The sequence below is a fragment of the Fukomys damarensis genome, unplaced genomic scaffold (assembly GCF_012274545.1).
Source record: "Fukomys damarensis isolate Sample0158 unplaced genomic scaffold, DMR_v1.0_HiC HiC_scaffold_5, whole genome shotgun sequence".
Lineage (NCBI taxonomy): Eukaryota > Metazoa > Chordata > Mammalia > Rodentia > Bathyergidae > Fukomys > Fukomys damarensis.
The window spans coordinates 62,505,603-62,526,079 of NW_022900917.1; the positions used below are offsets into that span (position 1 = coordinate 62,505,603).

General features: G+C 45.6%; 1 protein-coding gene across 1 annotated transcript in view; it reads left to right on the top strand.

The window, feature by feature from the left end:
* The window catches only part of B4galnt3 (beta-1,4-N-acetyl-galactosaminyltransferase 3), a 43,844-nt gene that overhangs the window by 6,183 nt on the left and 17,184 nt on the right, over nucleotides 1-20,477 (top strand). Inside the window, exons 2-3 of the mRNA XM_010630340.3 lie at nucleotides 17,986-18,089; nucleotides 19,151-19,228. Coding sequence (XP_010628642.1) covers nucleotides 17,986-18,089; nucleotides 19,151-19,228 — 182 coding nt within the window. The remainder of the gene's footprint in view (nucleotides 1-17,985; nucleotides 18,090-19,150; nucleotides 19,229-20,477) is intronic.

Consider the following 20,477-nt stretch of genomic DNA (forward strand, 5'->3'; position numbering starts at 1 on the left):
TGGGGGTGGGGGGGGAGGGACACCGCTATCTACAAATCCTACAGAGTCTGCTTTGAAAAGAAACCTGCTGCCAACTCTCTAGGGATCTGTGATAATTAAACGGGGGTGGAGATGCTTTGGAAAGAGAGAATGCAGAGACCCAGAAGTGTAGTGGAAAAGGTAGAGGCCATCAGGTCATAGGTTCTCAATACCCATCTTAAAAAAAAAAATTCATTCATTAAAGTGTACAATTCAGTGGTTTAGTGTGTTCATGAGGTTGTTCAACCATTACCACACCTAACTCCAGAACATTTTAATCATCCCCCAAAAGAAACCCAGTAGCCATTAGCAGTCACTCCCTATTTTCCCCACCCCCACAAATCTTTTTACTTCTCGGGATTTGATCACTTCATAGAAGTGGAATCATAGAATATGTGGCCTTTTGTATCAAGTTTCTTTTACCTAACACATGTAACCTTTTTTTTTTCTTTTTGTACTGGGGATCGAACTCGGGAGCTTTCGCTAGTGAGGCAGGCAGTGAAACCACTGAGCTAAATCCCCGGCCCCACATGTAACATTTTTAAAGGTTTATTTGTGTTCTGGCATGTGTCAGTACAGTCTTTCCTCAGCTCCACAGGTCCCCTCTCTACCCTCTAGGATGCGAAGATCCTAGGACACTCAAGATCCTCTTATAATATTGTGTAGTGTTTTCGTAGTAACTATGTAAACTCTCCTGTGTACTAAATTATTTCTAGATGACTTGTAACACCTAATACAAACTCAGTACCATGTACATAGTTGTTATTTTATATTGCTTAGGGAATAATTAAAAGTCTGCTCCATTCAGACCTGCTTTTTTCCCTCCTGAATATTTTCTGTTCCAGGCTGGTTGAGTCAGCTGATACGGAACTGTAGATACGGAGGGCTGACTAGTACTTCATTTCTTCATCTTCCTTTTGCGGAATAATATTTCATTGCATTATTCAGTTGGCTATTCGGGTTATTTCTAATTTTTGGCTGTAAGGAATAATGCTGCTCTCCTGTTTTCATTTCTCTTAAGTATGTACCTGGGAGTAGAATTACTGGTAACTCTGTGTGTCAAACTGTTTTCCATACCAGCTATATCATTTTATGTTTCCATTGGCAGTGTAGAAAGGTTCCAGTTTCTCCACATCCTTTCCAACACTTCATATTGTCTGCCTTTTTCTTTTTTCTTTCCTTTTTTATGACAACAGTTTTCATGGATGTGAAATGGTTCAGTACTTGTTTTAAAAATACTTTTTTCTTCTCTTGCCAATTAAGGCAGATCAAGATTGCCATCTTCATTTCAATACAGATCAGTTATTCCAGATGGGAAAAATGTTTCAGGTCACAGAGGTGAATTGTACGACACAAATGGCAAACTTTTGAAACTGTTGAAAAGATGAGCAGGTATAGAGGCACACGCCTGTAAAACTAGGTACCTGGCGGGATGAGGCAGGAAAATCACGTTTGAGGCCAGTCTAGGCTAAATAGTGAGACCATATCTTAAAATGAAGAGGACTAGGTTATTCAAGGAGTAAATTGCTTGCTTAGCATATATAAAGCTCTGGGTTCAATTTTTCAGGGTAAAACAAACAAAAAAGTTACCACTAAAGGGAGAAAAGCAAGTTGTAGGATAATGTATATAGTATAAACCTGTCTATTTTAAAAATATACACTAATTAGATTGGCAAATATTTAAATGTTGATATGCAGTGCAATGACATTGCTTAGAATCAGACACATAATGTCAATGAGAATAAATTGTTTTTGAAAGTTTTGAAGAGTAATGTGTCAGTATCTACTACATCTCACTTTGGAACTTGGTCTGTTGTATGTTAGAAGCATCGGTCGGCTACAGTTGAATGGATATCAATTGGGAAGTAATTGCTAAAATGTGCTCTGATCCTGTTTGTTAGAGCAAAAGATGGATGCTTTTTTTTTTGCCTGAGAGTGTGAGAAGGGTAGGGAAGGCTGCTTAACTACAAACAGTCACTATCATGGGTGAGGAGGTTTGGAGGAGAGGAGATACTCTTTTTTCTTATTTATCGCTCATGTTCTCTAATTGTAGTGACTATCTGGAGTTTTTAAGAGAACAACAACAAAAGCGATGACCCATGCATAGGAAGAGTTTAGACTCAAAGGAGAGAAGTGAATTAAGCACAATTTTGGAAACAGAGACCTTGGCTTCAGCTTGGGGCTCTATAATTTACCAGTTAGGTACCGTTGGGTCTTTCCAGTGCTCAAGGCCTCTGTCATAGGAAGAAAGTGTTCTTCCACTGGGCCCTATCTTTAGACCTTTTTAATAAATTTTTAAATTTTATTGGTTGATTGGTCTTGCTGAAAATGGAACCCAGGGCCTCACACATGCTAGGCAAGTGCTCTGCCACACACTCTCCTGCCTTAGCCACCCTAGTGGTGGGATTATAGGCGTGTACTACCACACTGGCAAGAGTTTGACTTTAGACACATTAGGTTCAGATACCTTCATGGTGTCCAGGTGGAGAGAAAGTACATTAGATGTGCAAGTAAGGGTTCAGGGAGCTGTGACGCCAAGCCTTGAGAAGTCATTGATATGCAGGTGACATGCAGAAGGACCGCATGAGGTCTGCAGGATGGAAGTGCGGCTGGGAAGAAGTCCCTGGACTCTACAAAGAAAAACGAGCACTTAGTAAAAGGAATGAGGGGCCTATGGGGGAAAAATGAGGATTAGAAGGGATCACAGCTTTCTGCTTGATGTACTGCTGTACTCTTTGATTCAGGAGAGCGTAATAGTCCTATGACAGTTTATTTTAGGAAAAAAGTGTCTGTGGCTGGAAGTGTAGCTCAGCAGTAGAGCACTTGCCTGGATACATAACACCTTGAGTTAGAACTAACCCCAGCACTGCCCAAAACCAAACCAAACAAAAAACTGTAGTAAAAAGCCTGTGGGTTCTAGTCTGGCACCAAAGGCAGATTTCTGGGCGGGGCTTAGAATTGCCCTGAAAAATCCAGGTGTCTCCAGGAGCAGTGATTTCTGGACCTACTGACTCCACCCACCACAAAAGTTCCCTTTTGAGACCTGTTTGCCATGGAGTCCTTCTGAGCCACTGGATTCCTCCTTTCTGAGTCCCAGGGGCCTTTCTTTGGCTCAGGGCTTCATAGTGTGCCTTTCCCTGTAGCGAGCTGGGGAACCAGGCAGGGTCAGCTTTGACTTCTCATCACCTGCCCTGGCCTGGTTCTCGGCCTCTGTTTCCTCACCTTAAATCAGCCACCATAACACTGGCTTCCCAGGGCCTTGGTGAAGAAGGCTAAGGACTTTGAAACCAAACAGAACCTCTGTTCAGCTGCCTACAAAATCTAGAGCCCATTAAATCTCAGCCTTTTCTTTAGGGGAATGGAAAGAGTAATACATTATAGAGATATGCATAGAAATGCCCAGAAGAATAAACCACCAATAACTACTACAAATACTAAAGGAGCTGCCTGTTACCCCTTCTGCCTTGATGCGAGTCAGTTTGATTGGTTCATGTACCTAATTCATTTTTCCAGCTGAATAAAGGGGTGGGAAGATGAGACAGCTGAGGTTTGGAGATAGTGAGAAACTTTCCAGAGATCACACAGCTAAAAAATGGTGGGGTAGGGATTCAGTCCAGACCTTTCTGGTTCTTTTACCACATTTGATCATCAGAAAAAGCAGCTACATGCATATGATGATCAGTAAATCTAGCCTGTTGACTGCTCAAACAGCCTCTTCTTTAAGCTCTTTTTAAAGCAACCTTCCTGCCACGAGCCATTTCGTGCAGCTGTCAGAACTCTAATAAACTGATCCAAGAAGCCAACTCAAAATAAATAATGCACTGTGCAGTTTTTATAAGAAACCTGTGTCTGTTTTTGTGCAGTGGTGAACTCCAGGGAAACCTAGCTCAATGCCTCAACTGGCCCAGGGGAATACATTTGCATCTTACCTACAAATTGCCTACAACAGACTCTTTGAAAGATGAAAAACATATTCCCCTAAGACCCAGGAAGGCTAAACAGTTAATAGCTTCCCAGGAGTTTTATGTATTGCTAGGATACCAGCAGCCATTGTAGGTCATTAAATATCAAAGTTTATGCTTGAGAAACTAAGAAAATAAGGCTAAAAGAAAAGAAAAACAAAAACAAAAATATACCAACACAATTCAAGTTCTCTGTTTCTCAGTTGCCTTCACCGGACCCCAGTAGAAGAAAATTTCAGAAACCATTAAGTGCCACTCAGGTAAAATCAGTCGTAGAAATTGGAAAGGTTAAAATGTTAAGCTTGTTGCAACACATAGCTCAGAGGTAATAAGTCTTCCTTTTGCTTTTCATCTTTGAGGCTTTCTTGTAGCATTGGCTCCTTCTCCAAAGTCCTCTCTTTTTAACTTTCTCTTCTCTTTTTTGGATAAAGATCAGAGTAGTCTGAGCATTTTTTTTTTCCCCTGAGCATTTTTCCCCCTTGTTTTACTGGAGCTGGAACTCAGAACCTTGTGCATGTAGGCAATTGCTCTACCACTGAGCTATGCCCATCTCTTGAAAAATTGTTTTTATTGTATTTTGAGACAATGTCTCACTAAATTGCCCAGACTGTTCTCAAACTAACCCTAAACCTGAGTAGCTGGGATTGCAGGCCTATGTCACTATCAGCTCTATTTCTTAAGTATCTTTGATTTCCTCTTTAAGGTTGTAGTCTGAGAACCCAGCTCCCATCAGAGCTGTTTGATATGCTGATTCACCAAAGTTCCTTAAGCCAAATCAGGTGCACAAATTCTGGTTGGATGGTGCTGTTCCCTAACTCAGGTTCATCAGTAAGAATAGAGTTGAACTTTTCACTCACCTTCCAACAGTGCTCATAACTCTAGGGGTTCACACCAAGAGTATTCTCTGATGTACCATTTGGTTGCTTTCCTGTTCTTGGCTTTCACCTCCTTCTTACTGTGTCCTGTATGTGGTGTTTCTGTGCAGTCCTCACTTTTGGTATGCTTTGGGCCAGCCATCTCATCCATCCAAGCACAGTTAGACCTGGATTGGCCTACTGGCTCAGGAAAGGGGAGTGGTGGAGGGATCCTTGTGGTGTGGGGGCTGGACATTGGACAGAGGGATCTTGGAACCAACTCTTTCCCCCCTCTGTAGCTATTTGTGCATTTTTAACCAAAATTCCTGTTGACCTGACTCTAAATGGGTTAGGTAGAGTTGTATAGATCAGTTCTCTCTGGTCATCTTACCAGTGACCTTAGACACTTGGTGAGGCTAAGGAGAATAGAGATCCTTGAAAGTGATAATTGAATGTCAAACACTGCCACTATTTCCTCTGGGTTTCCTAGAAAGATTAACTATTTCAGACATTCTGTTACCATGGTCAAACCACATATCCTGATTCAAAAAGTATGGTCACTAACACATCAAATAACCAATTCACTTAGTGAAATTTTCCCTTTTCCTTGTGGACATAGAGCTAGTACTTGGTGTGAATCTAAAAGCCATCACTCAAAATAAATAAATTTATGGAATAAAAGCCATCACTCAGGACTTTAGCCATACATCCCAAGAGTCAATGTTTCTTCTGTTTGTGAAGGTCAGAGTACACCAGTAGAGATTATTTTATGGAATAAAATGGACCAATGGATCTGAACTAAAGTAGATGGCTAAACAGTTACACAAGAGTCTAATGAATGTATTCTTATTTGTCAAGGTAAGAACAAGCAAACTATTAATGTTCCTACCTAGCTTCTTTCCTACTCAAATTCTCTGAGAAACTAGTTTTCTGGGCTGCCTATTTGCACCATGACCCCATTTCCACAAGAGGGTCTGTGTTAGTTCTAAGATTCCAAATTATGAAAGCTCCATTACCACCAGCTCATTAGCTATGCGGTCACCTGCACCCACTGCCTGCCGTGGCCCCACTTTTAGACCAGGAATGTGGTCTGAATGGAAGGTCCTAGACCCGAACAGAGGAGGCCTGGGCTCTGGCCCTGCTTCATCCTCAGACTTGCTCTGTGATCTCAGACTATGACATCTCAGTCATCTAGCCTTGAGTTTTCTAGTGGGTCAAAATTGGGGCCAGGATTTAGCTCAGTGGCACCATGCCTGCCTCACAAGCACAAGCTCCCGAGTTCAATCCCCGATACCAAAAAAAAACCCGAAAGTTGGTCTGGCAATGTTCTAAAGAACTGCTCTGTTCTGTAGATTGCAACTGTTTTTAAATTCGCTCTCTTTTTTTTTCTCATTGAGTTTATTGGTACATTTTAGGTATACAGTACAGTTACATTCTTCATTGGGATCTTGTATCTTTACATGACAGGTCTTGGTTCTCATTTTTTAAAAAATTCTCTTTCTTTCTCTTAAACAAAGGTGAAAATAAATTGATGGAGTGTCACTTTCAAAGGCTCTGACAAATGATTAGGTTTTGTTTTGTTTTGTCTTTTTGAGACAGTGTTGCTTTATGTAGCTTAGGCTGGTTGTGAACTCTTGATCCTCTGGCCTTAGCCTACTGAGTACTGGGATCAGAGTTTCAGTTTGCAAAGATGAAAAAACTGTATTTGTGGATGATGTGGTTGGTTGTACTACAGTTTGAATGTACTTAATGCCCCTGAACTGTGCACTTAAAATTAGTTAAAGTAATGCCAGGCATGGTGGTGCATGCCTGTAATCACAGCTCCTCAGGAGGCTGAGGCAGGAAAACAGCAAATTCAAGGCCAGTATTGGCAACTTAGTGAGACCCTGTATCAAAAAAATAAGTGAAAGTGCCGGGGATTTAGATCAGTGGCTCTGCGCCTGCCTTGTAGATGTAAAGTCCAGAGTTCGATCCCCGGTAACAAAGTAAATAAATAAATAAAAACTGACGGGGGCCCTGGGTAAGGCCCTGGGTTCAATTCCTAGTACCACTAAAAGGAAGTTTAAGTGTTAAATTTTATGTTGTATATATTTTAACATGTACACATACACATACCTAAAAATTATGAGAGAGAGGGAGAGAGAGAGAGAATATGTCCTATAGAAGGAACTTCCTTAGAGTACCCTAGGTCTGTGACTCTGCCATCAGTGCCGAAGCAGGTGTCCCCAGGGTGCTGAGAGAGTCTCCAGCTGGTTGTTAGTTTCCCAGTAGGTTGGGGTCAGTGTCTGTTCATTCATGCAGGCCCTGGCCCAGAACTGTGACCAGAAGATTCCTGATCTGTCCTGTGATGCTAACTATGCCAGGCCTCTCACACACACCCTCCTCATCTTCTGTTCCTTCATTCACTCCACGTGCATCGGGTTCCTGGTTAATACGGTGGGCCTGCAAGGTCAGGTCCCGGTAAGTTAACCTCTCCCTCGAGCTGGGACTGCACTGAGACTGCTCATCTCAGCTCCCACATACAGTGGGAGCACAATAATGAACAAGACCTAGTTTCTGTCCGCAGAATGCTCGCGTTCAAGCCTTTCCTAGGTTAGGCTCAGTCAGCGTCCTTGCCTAGATTCTTCACCTGCAGCTGGTTCGCTCGTGTGATTCTGTGTCAGGCTGGGCCAAGCGCCACAGGACTGCAGTCCCACCTGGTCCTAACCACCTACTTCCTTTTGACATTAGACAAGTAGATTAATTTACCTGTGTGTGGGTCTCTGTGTTCACATCAACAAGATGGTAATGATTCATGACACTGGGATTAAAATGCAGATGCGACCAAGACAGTGAATGCTCTGATGGGACGAGTGGGGTGGGGCAATAACCCCTGTGACCTAGTCCTCTGCCCTTGGCAGATCTAATCTTTGCAGTTTCGTTACCATGATCTTTTGTGGGGAGGAACAAAGCAGAGTCCCCATATTTCCCTTCTCCAGAGCAGAGCTCTTGTCATGCACGCCTTCCCGTCCCATCCCCTCTACTCGAGACGGGTTACGACCTCAGCTGGGCTTTGGCAAATCACCTTCATCAGACCTTTTAGGCTTAGCAGCTGGCAGCCCTCCGGATCAGATAATGCATCTTTTTTTTTGAACCTGATGCAGAAAAGAGAAAGAACTCAAGATGCTTAAAAGAGAATGCTGTGCCTGAGTTGGGGGTGTAGCTCTTACCTAGTGTATTTGAGGGCCTGGGTCTGCAAGGCGTGGGGGGCGGTGCAAAAAAGAGTGCCCTGTTGCAAATGGAGACATGTAGTGGAGAGAGGACTAAGAGGCTGAGGCTTCTGGCTGCTGGTCCCAAATGGAGTCCCTAGACTCCTAGAAAATATTCTTGTCCTCAAGGACCCTACCATTTGCTGCTTTCCTTGGATTTCATTGCTTTTTCACTCAGAAGACAAAAGTCCCCCCACCCCGAGATACTTAGATCTTTTAAAACAAAGGAAACCAACAGGTGATAAAGCTCAATTCTTATCTAGAGGCTGTGATATCTTAGGCAGATATATGCATCTCCCTTACCACTCAGGGCTTCAGCTTTTTCTTCTGTAAAATGGGAATCATATTAATACCTATCCAAAGGATTATTATGGCGGTCAAATAAAATGACATGCATTGGGTATTTGGCACAATGACCGGCCTGAGAAAATGCACATTTGCTAGCTATTGCATTTATGCTCTATTAAATGCATATGGGTATTAACCTGCTAGATAAGTGGGATAACAGGTAGAGGAGGCCTGTTATGGTTTGTGTTTAGCTGTCCCCCCAAAGCCTCATGGGGATGAGGTGGGACTTTCTTTTTCAGAAGTAGTTGAATCTGGAATGTGATGCTGGGGTTAAGGGCATGTGATTACTAAACCACTACTTGTGAGTGATTAGTTTGGCACCACACTAATCCCGGTAGTCTGAATAAGATAAAAGGGGCAGAAAGATGCTGTTAAACCCTCTTGCGTCCTTTGCTGCCATGTGTGTGTGTTATGTTGTTTCTCCTCTGTAATGCCTGTTTGCCATCCCTGTCTTGGAGCCAGCCAACTATGGACTGAAACTCTATGAACTACTGTAAGCTAACTAAACCCCTTCCCTTCTAACTTTGGGTGTTGGAGATTTTTGTCTCGGCAATGAGAGAAAGTAACTAACACAAGAACTTTGTAAACAGTGTTATTCTCCTCCCTGGGTCTCTTTTGGTATTTTACTATTGTTACCCTACAAGTCTATCCTCTTCATAATTAATAATTATTGTAACTATTTCCCAGGCTGCCTGTAATCTCAGCACTTGGGAGGCTGAGGCAGGAGGATTTTCAGAGTTACCCTGTGCTACATGGAAAGTTTGAAGCTGGCCTGAGCTACATAATGAGACCCTGTCTCAAAAAACAAAACAAAACAAAACAAAAAGTATTTCCCATTTCCCTCTCTCTTAAAAAAAAAAAAAAAAAAAAGGCCCAGGGGTCTTGCTATGATTACTAAGTCTGGCTCTGACCTCCTGGACTCCAGTGTTCTTCCTGCTTCCGCCTCTTAATTCTGTGGGATGATAGTTGCCTGCCACCATGCCCATCTTGCCTGTCTGGTTCCTTTTCAAAGCCACATTCCCCTCTTCTCCTCCTTCAGTCTTTTTTCCAGTTTTCAATTTTTGTCATTCGGGCTCCTGCTCCTGTCTGTCTTCTGTCCCTGCTGGGCCTCCGTCTGTGACAACCACTCCTCTTCCTGGAGTCAGGCTGGGATCACCACCACCCAGTCAGGATAGAGAGGTCTTGTTCCCTTCTTCCACCTGGAAAGAGGAAGAAGCAAGAGCACAGGCTTTTGACTGGCAGCCAGGCCGTTGTCAAAGCCCTTCAGAACTGTTAAAACTTCAGGCAGGTTCGGTTGATATCCTTGATGAAACCCCTTCATTCCATCATACAGAAGCAGGACTTTTCTTAAATTTCTAGTGCTTATTCTGGACTCTCTGGAACCCTAAAGCTCTATCCCTATCCCAGAAAATATTTGCAGAGCCTTTTGCCTGGCGTTCCTGCAAGTCTGGAAAATGGAAAATCATGGAGCAACATCACATCGTCAGCATGCCGTTAGCTGTCGGGTATGTGTCCAACAGAACTGGCTCGCTCCTGAGGGTGAGCGCCAGAGCACAAGGAGACGTCCTCAGACAGCGTCAGATGGCTCAGTCTGTGGGTGTCACTCGCATCAGTTAGCAGGGTGCTTAGCACATGCTTGGTGATCGGGTAGCTCATGGGTCCATTGCTCATTCTTTCCCAGTTCCCTGGTTACTCACTCCTGACCACCATTGCTCTTCCTCTCCTCACTGAGCTACTTCCAGAGCCAAGCTTCCTCTTTGAAAGACCTCTGGAAGGTAAAGAACGGTCCCATGTCTTCCCTGACATGTGGAAGGTTGCCTTTGTCCCCTTCCACACAGAAGACAGGAGAAATCAAGCTTAGTGGGCTCAAAAACGTCAGTTCTGATCTGCAGGACCCTGAAAAGACCTTAAGTGGCCTACGTCTAAGTCCACTGAGGTTTAACAAATGCACCGCTTTAATGGGCAGGGGCCGGTTTTGAAGTCTTGAACTCTGTTACCTGTAGGCTTTCCTGAAGCGATTCTACTTTGTCAAGGATCTCATGTCCACATTCCTCTTGTATTGAAATGTTTATCACTGTAATTGTCATAACCCTAATAAATGGGCCCTTAAGTGTTGTAGGTTGTTTTAATGTTTTATAATGATGACGGTGACAAGAATGGTATCCAGGCCTTCACAGAACCTTCTGGGACCTCTCCACTGATCAAACCCTTCGCTTAGGGGATGAGGGAGTGGCAATTTACTGAGCTATGCCATTTACAGGCAGAGCCTATGTTCCCAGAGCAATGGCAGCAGAATAGAAAGGGCATTTTCTCTGTGTCCTCATCTATCCACTTGGTTTTTTCCTTGTATCAGGATGGCTGAATGAGCAGGGAGTGCTGGCAGCAGGGTTACAGGACCTAGGCACATCCCTAGCGATAGTTTAAATGTCCCCTAAAGACAGCACTCAGTGGGGAAATAGGTACAGTCCTTGTGCTGATGGCTGGCAAGCCTCAGCCTGCCAGGAGCCATCCTGCTCCAGCAGCTTGAGTGCTGGCTTGGCTGGAGGCTGAGGAGGCAACCTTCAGGCCACCGGGCCTGGCTCTGAGCAGCGGCAGCCATGGAGGCTGATGAAGGGAGCCTTGCCTGTGACTATATGCTCAGCAGAAAGGAGCCTGGGAAACCTTAGGATTCATCTTCCTTCTGCCCCATCATACAACCTGTGTTTGTAGGCAGAGACAGAGCAGAGCAGCCACGGTGCTACCCTTAGCCAACTAGTGTGCTCAGGCACCCTGCTGAATTATTTCTGTTAAGGAGAAAGAAGCTCAGAAGCTAGGAAAGGGGCAGCAAGCCCTGCTCGAATCTTCTCATGTCCAGTGCTCCAGCTTCGTGGGGACCATAGTTTGGGTTTCCACTTTCCCTTGCATTTCTTTGACACTTAGGGAGAGAGGCTAGTGATCAAGTGAGAGAGCATGAGGAATTGTATGGTGTGTGTTGGGGGCTGAGTTGGAGGTAATTAGATAAGAGGACACAGGCTGGTAACCAAATGGGTACCTGACCCCAAGTGATCATGATGATGATAGTGGAGGCGGATAGAATTTTCCAGCACATTTAACATAGAGTGATGGGATCAAGCACACAGGCTTTTGTCCTGGCTTCAAATATTGGCATGGTCACCCACTGCCTTTGTGACTTTTGGCAAGATTTTTAATTTCAAAAGCTTTGTTTTCTTGTAAGGCTATTGCATCAAAATAATCTGTGTTTCATCTAACATAAATAGAGGCATTGTACAAATGTGCCTATGTATGTGTGCATAGGCCTAACCCATAAATGTTAATTGTTATAGTTACATTAATAATAGTTTTATTGCATCAAGTTCCCTGGGGTTCAGCTGAGCCTCATCCACCTTGGCCTTTGGAGCCTTCGCTTTGCTGCGGAGACTTCCCTCTAGGTGACAGGTCCCGGCTTCGTTTCTGACTGTCCTTGTCACTAGCAGTTTCTGGTGGGGTTCAGACCTTGTTGGCTTTGAGCCATAGCAGGTTTGACCTGCTGGGGATGTGTGACTGGGCCTCTGGTGCTCTCCACTAGCCACGGCCCCTGCTTCCTCCCCGTGGATCGGCACTGCTTCCTGGCATGAGTAGAACCGTGTCCTGGATGCTGTGGCCTCTTATCCCCTTGACAGCCTCCTGTTCTCTGTGGGACAAGGGCTTGGTCTGTTTGGCGTCATTGGATTTCATCACCTTTTCTCTCTGCAGTTTTAATCTCTGATGAGCAGTTCTCTGTACAGACCCTGGGGCTTCTTCACAAATCTGCCCTCACCCTGGATCTTCAGGTCCTGTGCACCTGGCGGAGCAGGTGGAACCGGCCCTCCTCACCGCCCCTTCCTAGGGTCCTAAAGGGCTAGTCCTTCTCCTTTACAAGTCATTTTCCTGAGAGAGGGAAGGTGCAAACCCTCTCCAATGGAGCCAAGGCTGACAGCTCCCGGCCTCTGCTTGAGGCATGGGACCTTCACCTCCATGCTCTGTGTCTCTTATCAGGCATTCCCCCAGGTCCTGCTCACCCGCTGGATGGAATTCTTGAGTTGCTTCCAAGCTCCCTACTGATATAGAAAGCTGGTGCATTTTGCGGGTGGGGTAGGGTTTAACTCTTTTTATTTCAGTGCTTACCCCATTTACTTACGGGTAGACTTCATTATTATTGGGTTGGGCTGTTTGCACCCAATTCCATGCACAGATAGATAAAGTCTGTTTCTACACGAGCAAGAAAGAAAATGTGAGTGAGGACTGAGGCAAATCTGTCTGTCTTGGGGCTGATAATATTCTTCTACATAATATATATATCGGGCTCCCTTGCTGTCTACCACAATGTGGTGTGTGTGTGTGTGTGTGTGTGTGTGTGTGTGTGTGAGACCCATTACATGGTAAAATAAAACTCTTAATGTCTACCACTGTGGTGTGTGTGTGTGTGTGTGTGTGTGTGTGTGTGTGTGAGACCCATTACATGGTAAAATAAAACTCTTAGCATGGTTCCTTGCATATAATAAGTTCTCATTAATGTTAGCTGCTATTAGTATTGCTCTCCTTATAATTACTTTGGAGCAAAAGCAATATATTATGCCATGTACCTTGTAAAAGGTGTTGGTAGAGGTTTGAATGCTGTAGAATTTTCCTGTAGAAGGTCTGGTTCTGGTGTGTTGGGATCAGCTAGGTAGCCCAGGACCTTTACTAACAGGTTTTAGGACATTATACCTACATGCAAATTTAGTTTGAACATTTTGCCTGTTAAATTATTTCTTTGTTTGGGTATGGAACCCAGAGTCTTGTGCATGCTGGGTAAGTACTTTGCCACTGAGCTACACTCCAGCCCTTGTCCATCAAGTTGAAAGGGCTTTGATGTGTTTCAGCCCTTGAAGTTAGGAGCTCAAGCCTATATTTTCAGTTTGGAATCCATAGCATCAGTAGAAGCCTGGTCAGTGAGAAATTTCATTTTTCTTCCAGTGGATGACTCTTATATGTAGGAGAGCATCAGACCAGGAGAGCTAAATGCAATGCCCAGGTCTGCAGCACAGTGACTAATGGTAAAGATAATGAGCTGCAGTAAGTTAAGTGCTTACTGTGTTGCAGGCCTAAGGCGTGAATTATCATATTCTCTTGTGTGACCTTGAGCCAGTAACCTTTCTGTTTCTTCATCTCTAAATGGAGATGACAGCGCTTAACAGGCAATTGAGAGGGCAATGAAATGAGGTATGTGTGTGAGAGTGTAAAAAAAAAGCATTGAGGGATACATGTGTGCCATATTTTCACATAAGAGCCAAGATGATAATCTTCCAGCCTTTGAAGAGTCTGTGTTGCCCAGAGGAGGGGCGTTGGCAAAGCTCCGGGCTGATGGTGAATTTGATAACCCAGCTTTGTGAGCTCAGAATATGAGGCCCATGGTGGTGCTTTATCTGTCACCTGAGATCCGGGTATCTGTCTCCTGGCACAAATGTGACACCTGTTGCAGGAGAAACAGGCCCTAGCAGCTGGTGCTATGGGAGAAGAGGTCTGTCCAGGAGCAGAAGGCGTTCACTTACAGAGGGCAAGTGACAAGTGTCAATGGTTAAATCAGCACATTCTTTAGCTCTGAGTTCCCCCAGGGGGCTAAGAGTGCCTGGGTATCCACTGGCAGGATTAATGCAGAGGCCAAAACAGGGGAGGAGAAAAGGTCCAGATATGTGGCACAGTGCCTGACATGTAACACGCTGTTAGTGTGGGCTGTGGAGAGGACGGGGGGACAAAGTAATGCCCATGAAGCAAAGCGGAAAGGCCCCATAGCTCTGCCACCACAGAGTTGCTGCTGGCTCACAGTCTACTTATTCTTTGGCCAATTAGTATGGAGAGAAGAGAGCCCAAGTGCTATGGGCTCCTTGCAGTTTACAGATTCCCAAAGGCGTTGGAACTCACCTCTCTTGACTCCTGAATCTAGAATGATGAACACAAAAATTATTAGGAAGAAGAAATGCTCACCAAGTGCTTGCTGACTGTCAGACCCCATTGTGGGTCTGATGCACACAATTCAATGTTCACATCAGTCCTAGGGGCCAGCATTTTTATCCCCTCCATCCAAATGACATCAAGGCCAAAGAGGTGCAGTTATGTGTTCAAGCAGTCACTTGATAAGCAGTAGACACGAAATCAGGTCTCCTGCACTCCAGAGCCTTTCTTATCTTTCTGTGATGTGCAGAGTCTACAGAGAGAACATTGCTCTCCTTAAATTGCTAAAGACTGGGTTGTTACCCATTCCCTGATTCCAGGTATCTCAGAACTATCCAGATGCATCTTTGGCTAAAGGGCAGGCCCTGGCTAGGTCTAACTTCACTGAATACACACACACACACACACACACACACACACACACACACACACACAACTAAAGGGCAGGCCCTGGCTAGGTCTAACTTCACTGAATACACACACACACACACACACAAAATAGGATTTGTACTGGGTCACAGTGAGAGCCTTTTTGTTAAAGAGATATAGAACTGCTGGGTGTGGTGGTGCACTCCTGTAATCCCAGCACTCGGGAGGCTGAAGCAGGAGGATTGCTGTGAGTTCGAGACCAGCCTGGGCTACATAGTGAGTTCCAGGTCAGTCTCAACTACATAGTGAGACCCTGTCTCAAAAACATAGTGAGACCCTGTCTCAAAAAAACAAACAAACAAAGAAAGAGATTCAGAACTACCAGGCATGATGGCACATGCCTGTCATCCCAGCACTCAAGAGGCTGAGGCAGAAGAATTGCTGACATTAAGGCCAGCAAGGACTACGTAGCAGGACCTTGAATAAAAAAAAAGAGAGAGAGAGACAGAGGTATAAAACTGCACACTAGCTAACAATGGTAATGGCAGATTTTATTCTATACTATTTTAATAGAGGAAAGAGACATCCACATAGAACTGAGCACAATTCTGATTACAGCAAAGACAGATTAGGATTTATAGCCAAGAGAGCAAAGGAGATGGGGTCAGCTGATAAACAGTTACTAAGAAGATGCACCCAGAGTGGTCATTCATTCATTATTTTTTTTTTTATTAAAAAAAATTTTTTTTGCAACAAAGGTCTCATTATGTACCTCAGGCTGGCATTGAACTTGCAGTCCTCCTCCTGCCTCAGCCTCATGTGTGCTAGAATTATGCCCAGCCAGCTACCCAGGCCATTGTTGCTGCACTGGCCTAACAGGATTCTTGCTATAGGAGAGGGAGATAAGAAACTTGATCGGATATATCTAGGTTGATCACCTAAGGGTAGGGAGATTCTTGCTAGTCTGGGCAGGACTGGCCTAGGACAGGGCCCAAGGAGGAGGTCTTCTGAATAGAGACCTCAGAGGAGCTACTTAAAATTGGGCCAAAGAGAAAATTTTTCTGAGAAGGGAAGGTGCCCCAGGACAAGGGGAGCTGAAGGTCCACAGTGATAGTTCACTGACCTTAGGGTAAAGTGTCTTACCTTTAGTGTGATTTTCAGTAGTCAGCAAATTGGCCTGGAGCTGAAAACCAGTCTATAAGAAACAGAGCCAGGTGCGCTTCTGTGCTGGATGTGATGGTGCATATCTTTTGTTCTAGCTATTCAGGAGGCTGAGACAGGAGGAGCACAAATTCACAGCCATCCTGGGTGAGAGCCTGTCTTAAAATAAATAAGGAGTTGGGGTGTAGCTCAGTGGTACAGGTACTTGGGTTCAATCTCCAATACTGCTACCCAAAAAAAAATTGCATCTGAGACAGTGTCTCTCCATTGTGTATCCTTTCACGGAGCTCATCTGTTCCTGACTACCAGCTGGCTGGCATGAAGACAGCAGAGACCTTGATGTAGGGGGCGGGGGGTAAACATGCAGAGCGTGTGTAACCATAGCATCTGCAGAGGTTGAATGTGCGGAAACACCGCAGGCGCAAATCTCCAGCTGAGGCCGCTGCCCCCACTGGAGTCTGTGTCAAAAAGTGCCCATGGCCGGCAGTGTAGACCGAGTGACACGATGCTGACTGTGGGACAGAGGCCGACCGGCCTGAACCTGGTGACAGGTAGCTCTGTGACGGATTCTGAGCTTCCCCTCCTGTGAAACGGGGATATTCACTCTGGCCTGTGTCACAAGAACCGTCGAACGCTCAATTGTACCTGGGCTTGCTTCCTAAACCCCAAAGGGCCACATCAAACGTAACACTGTGTTAGTTTTGGGGGAGAAATAGAACTTGTTAGAAAAGCACCCCCACCCGGCATTCTCCCACCTGCCTTCCAGGGTTCTCCCCGCCCCTTTGAAGCATCCCTTGCGCACCATGATGCTGTCCACCCTCTGTGAGGCCCAGCCTTGTGAGCCGTGCTCGCTCTTCTGTGTCCTTGTTGGCTGGCTAAATCTATGTCGGTGCCCACTGGGGGATCCTGTGACACTTTTGATTCCTGTCAACCACTGACTTCCGGCTTCCCGGAGCCACACCCCAGCCTCATGTGCATGTTGATGAAGCTGCCAGAGGTAAAGGAGCAGCGCAGGGGAAATCCGTCTGAACACTGGTTCTAGTGTTAGCCTTGGAACTATTTGCTAAGTGAGCCTACTCAGTCATTTCATCAGCCTGCGCCCCATTTTCCTTATCTAGACTGTAAACAGATCTCGAAAGCCCAGTCTGACTTTTGATGGCCCAAGATTCTGGCTTATGGCTAACAATTGGTTCCTGGTTTATGGCTAACAATTGGTTCCTGGCTTATGGTCTGTCGAGTCAAGGCCTACCATCCATGTCCAGGCCGTGTCCTTACAGGAGGAGGCTGGGCTATTTCCAGGCAGACCTGCCTCTCCCCTCCCCAGTGCAGCCCGCGCCTCTTTGTTTGTTTGAGAGTGCTTGTGTGCACCCAACAGTTTCCTGCTCCTCCTCCCTCTCACCAGGGTTTGGCTTTTGTCTTCCCAGATGTGTACAAGCGCACGTGTTCCAGGGCCTTCAGGGTGCAGACTTCCATCAGTCACACATAATCTCCCAATTAATCCAGGACTAGCGGGGCCTCTAACCTTACATTTCCCGAAGTTTATAAATTTGTTTGACAACTACCAAGGCTCAGGCCCACTCTTTCCTGCCTCCCACAGCTCTAGTTCTATCCAGCAACTCTTGGATTAGTGATGAGTGGTGGGGGAGGCAGAGGGCTCCCCCACTCAGTGGAGATCCCCTGCTGCTTCCTTGGAAGGCACCGAGCTGGAAGACAAGAGTGTATTTCCTTTCTGACTTTTTTCTCCTCAGCAGCTTCTGGAGAGAAATAGGCCTTCAGTGGCAGCCGGCAAAGGCTCAGCCAGTACTGGGTCAGCAGTGGGAGGACGATAGTCTGTTCCACCTGGGCCCGCTCCTTCTCTGATTTGTGGGAGGCAGTGAATTATAATGGGCTGTAAGCTCGTTTGCTCTCTGTCCTGTTGCTCTGTGCTGAATTTATAACTGTCTCCTGTCCCATCTGTGTATGAGGGGGTGAGGAGCAGAAGGGAAGGCAACTGCATGTTATATCCAGCCCCCATTTTACAGATGTATAGGCCCTCAAATTATATTGACCTTGCTTTTCTCTCTCTTCTTTCCACAGGATATGCCAGCTGGAGAGAACTAGCCAAGGCTCTGGCCAGCAGGAACATCCCAGCTGTGGACCCAAATGTCCAGTTCTACCGTCCCCAGAGGGTGAACCTCAAGGTATGTGGCGAGGCCAGCCCTTTTCCCAACTGGTTTGCTAATGTGGGCCCTCAGCCCTGCCCCAGTGGCTGTGAGGGAAACCTGCACTTTTGTAGTGGAATCCTAGTGTGGCATCTGTGATTTCCTAGCTAATTGGGCAGAGATGGCTGTCCTGCCTTTCTCAAAGCCTGGGCTACACCGGGCTTGGTTGTCCTGTCTCTGCCTTTACCACATCCTTAGAGATGCCTACGTCTGAGCCTCTCCAGGAATGCAATCTCCATGTCAAGCAGCGAGTCCTAGAGCTGGGCTGTGACTCTGTAGCAAAGCACTTGCCTGTCATGTACTGTATGAGGCCCTGAGTTCTGTCCCCACCACTGCAAATAAAAAACAAAGAAGGAAGCCAAACAGCATGTCCTGCCTGTTGACTAGGATGTCCGGTTCTTCCTGGCATAGAGCCTGGACCATACCTTGGTGACAATACCAGTTGCTTGCTGCTAAGAACCAGAGGGAATAAGGTAGATAGGCACCCCTTCCTGCAAGCACCCAGGGGTACAGTTGGTCATGGAGTGTCTCCTGAAAGTACTTCTTGGGCCATTCGTTCCTAGGGGTGTAGAATAGTGAAACTGGAATCCAGCTCAATACAGAGCCAAAAACAGACAGGGATACCCAAGGCTAAACCTGGGGACCTGTACGGTAGGGAGTGTTCCAGGATCTCTCGGCTTTCCGCTGGGCGTGACAGGGAGTGACATATCTGGGCCGGGGCCTGGGGGATAGAGAGGAGGAAGAAGTTCCTGATTTCATTTAAAAACTTTTCCCCTCGCAGGACAGGTTGAAAAGGCTCAGGGGCGTGGATGGACCACAAGAGCATGCCCTGATAAGCTGTGAGGAGGAGCTCTCTTGAGGGATGTGGGGTAACCAACAAATGGGAGGGTTCCTTAGGTCACTGAGCTTCCTGTGGCAGGGGCTGTGACTTGTGACACTCTGCTTGCGCGCAGGTACTTTCAAGGGGCCCTGAGTCATATCCTGCCCTCAGTTTCTCACCCTAATATTACCACTGAGTCCATGCTTCATTCTTCCACTAGGACCAAGAAGTTGACCGAGGTGGGAGCAGGAACAGCAGCTACTTGAAGTGGAACAAACCTGTCCCCTGGCTCTCAGAGGTAAAGGACTCTGCTGGCCCTGTTCTTTGAGAAGGTTCAATTTCCTTCCTTCTTCCCTTCCTCCCTTCCTTTTTTCCATTTTAAAAATAATCCCAGAGATCACGAAAACTTTCTTCCAATGATTATTACTGTGTTACCCCTGCCCTCGCAGCGTTCCATGCTCATGTGACTTTTCTCCCTTAGAGGAAGAGCGCAGACATTTGCTCCAGGCCAGTTGTGTAGCAGGCTTGGCCTTTTAACCCTGTAAATTCATTGTGTTGGCTTCCCTTCTTGGTAACAAACACCTGATATAAACAACTTATGAGGAAGAAAATTTTATTTTGGTTCATAGTGTTAGAGATGCAGCCCATGGTCCTTTTGTCCCTGTTGTTATTTATTTATTTATTTTTGGTATCAGAGATCGAACTCGGGTCCTTGTGCTTGCGAGGCAGGCAGCAGAACCACTGAGCTACATCCCCGGCCCTGTCCCTGTTGTTTTGGGTCTGTGTGACATAGGGCATCATGGTGCATCATCTCATGGCATCCAGGAAGCAGAGAGAGGAAGGGGCTGGGGTCCCACTCTCCCTTCCAAGGTCACAACCCAGTGACTTAACTTCCCTAGGCCCCATCCACTAAGGTTCCACCTCTTCCTGGGCACCAAGCTTTTGGGAACAGCTCAGATTCAGACTCCAACAGTCATTATCCTTATTTTACAGGTGAGAAAAGCAAAGCCCAGGAGAAGTTTTTTATCTTTAAGACTTTTATGGCCATGCCAACCCCCAATCTTAAAGATAACAAACTTCTCAAATTGCTTTCTGGTACCATTGAGTCCCATAAGATGTTCAAGAAGAGAGAAGAATCCATTGTTAAGTAAGCCTTAAAAAACACAGCAGCACCAACACAAGTGTGAAGGGGACATCTGCTTCTTGGAAATGGACATTAGCCTAGGAAAGACTCTGAGAAGTTCTGCAGCAATCTGGTTTACTTGCTTTTGCTCAACATTTGCTAAACTTATTTGCCCCCTAAATTGTTTTTTCCACGAAATACCTATTAATATTGTATGACGTTAGTGTTCCAAGGAATATACATTAGGAAAGTTGCTTTAGAAAATGTTTTAGAAAGTAAACAAGTGTCTGAATGAAAGTCGTAGCTAACTGGGCATGATGATGCCCACCTGCTGTCCCAGCTACTCGGAAGGTGCATGACCCCAGACTAACCAGCATAGTGAGACCCTGTTTTATTTAAAAAAAAAAAAAAAAAAAAAAAAAGG